The sequence below is a fragment of the Aplysia californica genome, unplaced genomic scaffold, assembly GCF_000002075.1.
Source record: "Aplysia californica isolate F4 #8 unplaced genomic scaffold, AplCal3.0 scaffold00100, whole genome shotgun sequence".
NCBI classification, from domain to species: domain Eukaryota; kingdom Metazoa; phylum Mollusca; class Gastropoda; order Aplysiida; family Aplysiidae; genus Aplysia; species Aplysia californica.
In genome coordinates, this window is record NW_004797370.1 from 1,500,860 (window position 1) to 1,510,395 (window position 9,536).

General features: G+C 34.8%; 1 protein-coding gene across 5 annotated transcripts in view; it reads left to right on the forward strand.

The window, feature by feature from the left end:
* The window catches only part of LOC101845456 (cyclin-dependent kinase-like 4), a 38,264-nt gene extending 31,675 nt beyond the window's left edge, over positions 1 to 6,589 (forward strand). For all 5 annotated transcript variants that reach the window (XM_005095312.3, XM_005095314.3, XM_005095316.3 and 2 more), the window contains 3 exons: positions 2,980 to 3,209; positions 4,930 to 5,036; positions 5,823 to 6,589. In XM_005095312.3, the coding sequence (XP_005095369.1) occupies positions 2,980 to 3,209; positions 4,930 to 5,036; positions 5,823 to 5,882 (397 nt within the window). In that variant the 3' untranslated portion in view covers positions 5,883 to 6,589. The remainder of the gene's footprint in view (positions 1 to 2,979; positions 3,210 to 4,929; positions 5,037 to 5,822) is intronic.
* The last annotated feature ends 2,947 nt before the right edge of the window (positions 6,590 to 9,536 follow it).

Sequence of the window (9,536 nt, forward strand, 5' to 3'; positions counted from 1 at the left end):
CACACACACACACACACACACTCACACACACACCCATACACACACTCACGCAGACACACTCACACAGACACCCAAACACACACACATGCACACACACACACACACACACACATACATACACACACACACACACACATTCACACATACACACAATGTATGTATGCACATATCTTCAACACTAACAATTATATACCTGACCAACACTTTAAACAAGAGTGAGTAGTCATTGACCTTTTAATGATGCAATATATAACAATACACTATGTAACAGCTATGCTTTGGATTCAGGACAGTTTTTCTGGTCTGATCGCCTGGGTGCATTACCGTGTCTCAAGCTTTATTTGAGGAACAGGCTAGAGCTTTCTGTCAATTTTTCTGATTTGTTTATTTATGAACTTTTGGCATCGCTTTGAATGCCTTCATGTCTACCTCTCTTTTCCCCTCTTTATGGCAGCTAATGATATTAATATACTAGAGTAACAAAATACTAATGCAATAATAACTTTCATAATAAGGAATATGATGAGCTTTTGACAGACTGATTAGAATATTATAAATTGCTTACTGTACTTTCCTTCACTTTCACAGAGTGTTATTTAATTCATCATCATGTCAAGTATGTACATAATATTACTGCTATTACAGCTCTTCGGATCATGTAATTATGGTATCATGAAACTTAATGTTCGGGATCTTCATTCAATCAACGATTAGTCTTTTCAAAGACTTTGTCTACGAATTTACCGTTTAGAACTGCTTCATGCTTTTACTGGCATGATACCCAAATATCATTTACTGGGAATTTCCCTGCTTGTGTAGGCAATATAGTGTGTGATCCTCTAATTATTTGCAGTGAAGTTTTAATTCTTGACTTCTTTAATGTGAAGCTACATAAAAATATTGGTACAGAGAAATGGTCGTAGACAGTGACCATGTCATCGAAATGCTGGGAAAATGCACTTTTACAAAAAAATTGTTTGTTTATGTATGAACTCTTCAAATGCTCACGTTTAAACTTTGGAAGCGAATCTTCCTTGAGTTATCATGTGTAAAACATCTCTCTCTCTCTCTCTCTCTCTCTCTCTCTCTCTCTCTCTCTCTCTCTCTCTCTCTCTCTCTCTCTCTCTCTCTCTCTCTCCTTCTCATGTTTACTTTATTTTTGTTTCTGTCTTTTGTTGACTATGATGTGTCTACCATTTTTGGTTAACCAGAACTGGAATATGATTTATTCCTCAAAGTTTTAGCTTCAGGAAGTTGTGTAGCCTTAAAAGTAAGATTTTTAAAAAGTAAAACATGATATCAATGAGTTTGGTAATATGATCTAAAAAAGAAAAGATAATGCAGTAAGATCTATGTTTGCATTGCATCTTTTTAAAAGGAAATCATGTTCTTTTTATGGTAGCTTTATAAAGTGAAGTAAACTTGCTAGTGATGATTAGTGTGCCCCTTTACAGATGTTATATCAGCAAAACGCATTAACATTGTCTATGAGTGGTCTTCTAGTTTATAACAAGTTGGGCCTTACAAGAGAGATTTCATTAAAACTACTTCCCAATGTTTTGTTTTATGACCCACATCTGTACCTTAGCTCACTTCTCAGACTTGATTTACTGATGGGCTTTGAGAACATCTGGTTTGAGTTTTTCACAAATGCTTCTGTCTTTATTAAATATTGTTTTTTTAGAAACAGTTTGAGGCGATGTGGTGTCGTATGTTCTTTGTAACACCTGAAATATAGCATCGCTCGATAGATATCTACATGTACTGTAAAGAATGGCAGCTATACATATGTTCATGGTCCCCCTCTTTGTTGTTGTTTTTTTCTGATAATGACTCTAATTTTTGTACTCACCTTTAAAAAAATCATTAACAAATCGTCACATGATAGAGGAAGGACTTTTATAGTTAATCTACCTTGCAGGAGAAATTTACCCTAAACTTTACAGACTTATTTCTTTTTTTAAAATGCTGCAAGGCTTGTGTCTTGTGAGCTGTATGTTTCCCACACTTTCACTTTTTTTTTCTCATAAAATATCATCACTAATTCTTCTTTCCAGCTTTTACCTCCATATATAAAGTGCTTACTTGTGTTACTTGTGCTTATGTCTGTTTTAGATATATTTAATAGCTTTTGTTTTAGGAACCAAGAATATTTTTTTTAAACTCAACATGCGAAGTATTCATGGCAAGCCCTACTTGTGACATTTAATTTTAGCTGAAAATGTTAAATGCCTAAAATTTTGCTATTTAGGTTATTTCAGAAAGGTGTGCCTCTTGATCAGATTGTTGAATATCAGGCCCACCTTATATTTGTTACTAATGGTCGGAAAACTTCTTCATGCATTAAAAAGTTTGTCATTTTGAAAACTTTTATCTAACAATGTCTTTAATTACCATAAGAGTCGGCCTGTTGTCGCCCTAAAGAGGATATTGGAGGCTGATAAGCTGAATTTGTTTGGCTGTTCAATTACTTTTGGTTCTCTAACAGTCATCATTCTTTTCCAATGACTCTTTCCCTCTATTCTTTGCTTATATGATTCAAGTAAAAACAAGGTATTGGAATGGGATGAACAACATTTTCTCTTTCCATGTTGTATGCATCTTTGCTTGACCTTTCTATATTTTCTCGACTTACAAGTGTTTTTTTCTCTCGACTGATAATGACATTTGGAACTATTATCTATTGCACCTTATTTCGAAAACTTGAGTTCCAACACTCTTTTTTACTCTCGACAATTCTATAGAATTTGTTTTCACGTGGTTTTTAATTTTTAAAAAATTTTTGACACAACTAAAAGATTAAATATGCTTCAGAAAATAAATGAAAGTGTGCATCAATGAAAGAGATTGCGTCTTCTCAAGTCAAAATTAGGCCTTTAGGCTCTTGTGTAAGTTTGGTAGCTGTTTAGGACTCATTTGGCTACATTGATGTTGAATCAGTAAATAAGTGATTATATGAACAATTTCCTTACTCCCCAGATCCAATGATAAAGGGGTGAAAAAGATAACTGGCTTTCCCAAGAAGACGACTCCAACACCTCATCACTCCCATCACAGTACGACCATATCACCTCAACCGATGCTTTCAGAAAAGAGCTCGCTTCATGACAAGTCACTGGAGAAAAACAAATACAAAGTCAGTACTTCTGGAGACAGGTCTCATGAGGAACGGCCAAGTCTGAGTCTTCCTGAAGTTAAAGGAGCAGACGGTATGTCATTAATTGTTAGTCTGTAGTCAGTCTTTGTTCATTCAGTTGACCTCCTGTTTTTTCTATCACCTTATGTTCATTTGGTCCCTTTCTTTTGTTTGGGTTAGATTTCTTTGTGAACAACTGGAAGTGTTTTATATTTTTGTATTCCACCTTTAAAATAATTTTTTTTGCCTTTCTTGCTGTCATTTCTTCTTCTAATTAGAAGGCATCTTTTGAAGGCCTGATTTCTCTCCGTTCCTGCTGTTACATTTGTTTGCCATCGGGTTTGGCCCTCAGGATTTCCTATAACCATCAGTATTATTATGACTTTTTTCTCAAAGAAACAAGCAAAAATGTTTGTGTTTATATTGTGTTAGAGCCATTCTTCATGACTTGCTTTGAAGGTTTATAATTTATAGTGTGGTAAAAAAATTGGGGCACAACTTATTGTCAAATATTTCCAACATTGTAGTTAACAGACTCTCCAGATTTTGCTCAATGACTTATATCAATTTGTCTGAACAAGTGAATACTTTTGTAAATACCTGTTAGCCATATTCTGAAAAATTCCTTAATAAATACTAATTTAAAAAATCCAAGTGGGTGGTTTCTACAGATTTAAAAAGGTTTACAACGGGGGCAATATCGCTATTAAAAGGAAGTTGGTAATTTTAAAAAAATCGTGACGCTATCTTTATTGGACGTATGTTTTAAGAACCTTTAGTGCAAAAAATGTGTTCAATGTCAATTTAATTTCTTGTAACAAGTTTTACCTCTAAGAGGTGTCACTGATGAGCTGTGACATAGGTCATGCGTGTATACAAAATGTGTTTGAGAAGCCGGGAGTACTGTGAACAATCCCATTTTCTGCGTGACAAAGATTTAACCCATAGTATTTCATTAAAAGTTTGTGAAGAAAAGTTTATTAATCGAGCCTCAATTGTTGGGAAAAACTATTATTAAATTAAGATAAATTGATACACACTGCTGTGCAAAATATGGTGACTGATTCACCCATTAAAGAGATATTTGGGAGTAAGTTGCTCTACGAATTTTTGACTGCACTATTACATGTATTATATTTTTAACTTTGATCTTATCCCAAAAGCCACTACTCTATAAATGTTGGTGGAACCTGTCGATCATTTGAGCTTTTCCATTAAAACTTTTTAAAGGAGAAACAGATTAGGGGTTGCAGAAGAGTAGAAAATAGCTCAAAGGAAAGTGAGGTCACATGGTGTTTTGATTTCACTGTGATCCATCTTTGGAGTTGCACAACGATGATCAAACATTTTTTATCCTTAATCAGTCTCATCTCTATTTCATCACCTTTTTTTTTTCGCATTTAGATGGTCAGTGCACATGTCAAGCAATGCTAACGTGACAGGTTTTAAATGATTGGTCACTGGGCATATTCTTAAGCAAAACTCATTGGTCAAAGCTAAAATATATGACACTGCAAGGTAGTGTCCAACATTTTTCTTACTAGTATCTAACCTTCTCATTTCCTGTGAAGATTGTGGGCACCCTGAGTGAGTCAGCTTCTCCTACTTCTTACCATTGTTGATGACATCCTAGTCTATTCCACACAAAAGGTGACCACTTTCATACTTACCTTCTCTTATTTACTCTAAATTAGAGTTCAGCAACGCCATTTGGGTTTATAGCGCACTATTGAATATTATGAATAAGAAATTTACTTGCCGTTAAAATATTTTCCCCCACCTTCACCTCACAGTGAACAACAAGTCTAAGGAGAAACAGCAAGCCCCTCAGAAGAAGTCAAGTGTGTCCAGCATCCCCCAGATTGCTAGCCATGATCCATTCTCCTCCAACACTGTACATGTGAGTTCAGATCTGAGCTGTGCATGTTTCTTAACTCTTAACACTTTACCATCATATTTGGGGGGAAATCCAAAGAAACTGGGTGGTAAATATCGCCAATGGACGAGATGAGGCAGCAAAGTGTTAAACAAAGAATGACGCTCACAGCATTAGTTGGGGAGTCCCGCAACTACGAAAGAAGGCTGTGAGCGTTCATCTGTTTTTTTTCATTTTCTCTACCATTATTTTTTTCCTAACCCTTTACTCAACACAAACAAGTCATACATTCATGATTTCTATATGTTCAGCTTCTGCATTCAATTAACTGTGATTTGATGTATGTCATGACTATAATTATACCTCTATACATTCCTGAACAGTTTACCAGTTTACATAGTCCTATTGACGAATAAAATCCCCCCCTCTAAAAAAAATATTCTCTCAAAATGTTCTCAAAAATGCGTGTTCAAAGTTAATAATAACTTTCCCATTAGCACTTTGCTATATCTGGAAGCTGTTTATTTACCCTGTTTGAAGCTTTCCTTTGATCATGATTTGATTCTAAAAAGTTGCACAAAAACGTTACATCTTGCCATATTATCTTTGAGTAAACGAGTAAGGAACTTTTTGATTTATAGGAATTATGATTACTTTTGGAAATGCCATGGCTGCCAGAAAAATGTGCTTCTTTTAAAGTTTAGTACTTCGTCTTTGGTATATATATATATGTGCATACTTTTTATGGATAACTATTTGCCGGAAAAAAAAAGAATCTAAGATGACTCTTTCTCTTTTTATTTTTTTCAGATTGACAGTCATCATATAACAGACAGAGACAATGTGAATTCAGGTCTGCCCAATGTTTAAGACAGTGTCATTATTTCCGTTAAAGCATTACAGAATAAGTTGAAGTCAGTTTTATAGCTGTCTCTCAGGTTGTGAATGGATTGCATCCAGGCTATCCGGCATTGTCACCTCTGCAGTATTTTTTACTGTTTGTCGTGCCTGTAGAAGTTTTTCTTTTATTAATATTCCGAACTAACATTGGGAGAGAAAGAAAGTAACTCACAAGAGAGAGACACACAGATATTGGACTTACAAAGACTGAGACAGATTGGTACGGTTTGACGGTATCTATTTCAGATGGAGAGTAAGAGAGAGAGAGAGAGAGAGAGAGAGATTGGCTGACAATATTTGATTTGTTTTCTCTCTTAACCCTTTCACAATCAGAAGCTTACATGAAACTGTTGGACAGACCCTTAAGTCACAGTGCTGGTATATAAGCAATCAGCTTTCATAATTGTCCCTACATATGCCGCATGAAAGGAGAAAATAATAGAGAAAGAGACACATAATGCCACTGGATGGGTAGCAAATAGAATTCTCTGAAAGATCAAGAAATTAAAATGTTGAAGTCAGACAGCTGTTGAAAGACAACAAATTCTGTTGGGATGATGTTGGCCTGTAAAAGAGTGATAGCTTCTCAGTGTTTTGTACTTGTGTGCTTTTATTACCCTTCTAGACACTTACAGGTCATTTTCATCCAGCCTTCACAGTGCCGAAGACAAAAAAAATATCAGTTCCGAAGACAAAAAAAATATCAGTTCTAGATGCGAGGAAATTCTGATGTATAGCCACCCCCCCCCCCCCCATTAGAGGGACCATGGACTATTTGTAGTCTCTGGTTGGCTGTGGGTTCTGGATTTCCCTGTCGCTCATAGTTTTTTTTGTTTTTTTTTGTGAGAAAGATGTATTTCCTGGACTCCCTGTTCTTGTTAGTATTTTCCTGCCTCATTTATTTGCATTTCTCCCAATAAAGATGGTAAACAATTCATCAGGGGAAGTGCCTGCAAAATGAATGCATTAGAATTGCTATGAGTATTGATTATTGAGTGAATTCTTTTGAGTTGGAATGGGAAGCAGTATGTGTACAAGAGAACATCTGCTCTTGTTGTGTGAGACAATGTGGGTGACTGAAAAATGCTAATGTGGATTCATTATCCTCTCATTTCTCTTAGAGACATCACTGTGTCCAAAATTTGTGCTCTTCCTCTTACAGAACTGTGTACTATATCCAAGGTGTATTGATACTATTTTGTCCACAGGTTGGTGTGTCTATAGCCTTCTTACAGTGGGTACATGTGTGTAGCTCTCATCTTGTGAGATTTAAAAAAATGAAGTTTATTGATCTTCTAGACTCAATTTTAATTGTTATAAAGGTACAGTTCATGTTCTTCCCATGCAGATACACAAAAAAGCTTCTCTAAGAGAGAAAGAAAAATGTTTTGACTGGCCAAGAATATTTTGAACTCCCAATTCTTTTTTAAATCTATTCACAAGCTCGGCTACTGTAGTACAGAAATACAATATCGTGGCTTCCTAAGTACCAGTGTTTCTTCCTTTAATCATTAATTTGGAAAACAGAGATTTGGCTTGATTTTAAATACTCCTAATAGGTTAGTGCTACATTTTTTGTTTTGCATTTTGATCAGAAAAGAAAGAAAGAGGGTAAGGAATTTACTCATCTATATCCTGTGCGATATCATATGATTATTAGTTTGTCTGAAATGCACCTGACTTTCAAAATGCCTATTTTTCATTTTTTGAATTGTAGTTCTCAAGATGCTCAAAATATTGCCAAAATTTCAGACTTGCAGTATTGGTTTTGTGAATCAACATTCAAACTGGTCTATTTTATAGGTCTTCAAGATATGAATATTCCTGTGGTTAAAGTGTGGTATAATATTTTGCACGCCTTTTTATGTTGCATTCTGGAGTGGAAATGATCTGTATTTTCATTTCCTGCCTGAAAGGAGAGTCAAGGTATTAAAAATATATAAAAACAGCCTTCTACTATGTTAAATTATCATTGCCTTCTAAAAAAAACGTCTGACTTTGCTTTGAAATTTCATAGTTTTCTAACACCCTTCCTTCTCATTAGAGAAATACATTTTTTTCTTCATATCTTTTTGTCTATGTTTACTGCACAAAGAAAGCTTCGATCAAAAATCAAGTTTTACTTCTGTTAGTGTGTTATAAAAGTTGTTGTCATCTTAAAGTTCAACTGAAAAAAGTTTTGAAGGGGGGCCTGAAAAATCTGAGATGTTATTCTACTTCATCTTTGTACCCATGTATCAGATGTATGCTTTTATTGCTTACAATTCAAGGAATTTCTTTTTCACCCAGAATTTGAAACTTGATTTTGGTGTGTGGTTTTTTTTTTCTTTAAAAAATTATGCTATTGCAAATAAATCATGAAATGTTCTGTGTTCCTGGATAGGAAATGATTATGTAATTATTCTTCTGTGTTTGTTTAGAGGGTAACTGTAACGAAATTAGAACTGGCAATCATGTGTTCATATGTGTAAACAGTATTAATATTTTACTCAGAGTAATTTGTTTATACTTCAGTCATCTTTGAGCTTAGCCTTATCGGTACTGATATTAATTAAGATAGTGACAAATAACATAGAGATGGTTTCACAGCTATTTTGTCCTAAAAAGATCTTTATTTCATGTACTGAATTTTGAAATAATATTGACCTGGCACATACTTGCAAAAGTTTACATTTCAAAGCATTACTTTGTTGTTTTCTAGTTGTTGTTTTTTACCAGTCAGCATTCTGGAACAGCTGAGGAAGACTAAAGATGATGAGCCTCCAATTATGTGGTTGGAGTAGTTGTAGTTGTGATGGTCTGGAAAGCAGTATTTCCTTTTACTCAACATGGTCATGTTGCTGCCATTACAGGTTCTGAAAAAAGAAAGAAGAACAAGTGGTTCACACATCATACAATAATAAGATGATAAACTCTAGATCTAGTATTTGAAGAAGATTATAGATAGCTGAACTGATTAAGGTCCACGAATTTAAGCTAATGAATCATTGTTCCTTTATATAAGGAGCTTGCTCATTCAGTTCTCCTGTCATTGAATGTACATTGTTTCTATTTTCAGAGAACAAATTGCACCATAATGTGATGAATAGATCAGTGTGATATTTTACCCATGTTGAGGATTTTCCTTGACTACGACACACATTATGTGCCACAAGCCTAGACGCTAACATGATTCAGTTGACTGAACAAAAGAATCAGCTTTTGCTTGACACAGTTCAAATTATTTTTGTGCACAAGATACCCCGAAGACCATGCACCAAAATGTTCACTTTTGACCTTCTCTCTCTTTCGCTCTCTCTCTCTCTTTCTCTCTCTCACCTCTCCACCTCTCTCTCTTTCTCTGTCTCTCTGTCCCTCTCCTTTATTTCTCTCTCATGATAGAATAGAATGGTATTGCTAGTCTCATTAAAATGTCATTTTTGGATCTATGAAAAATGTTTTCTTAGAAAAAATAAGACCAAGTTTGTGTGAATCGGGTTGTCAACAAGTACTAGGCAACACAATCTCTTGCTATCTTGAGAAATGATCATTCTTGCCCTTGAAAGTGAAATATGAGCGTAGTGGTAATTTTTTTTTTTTTAAGCCAAAGGCATTGGTATGGTCATGTTTTAGAGAATAATTTAC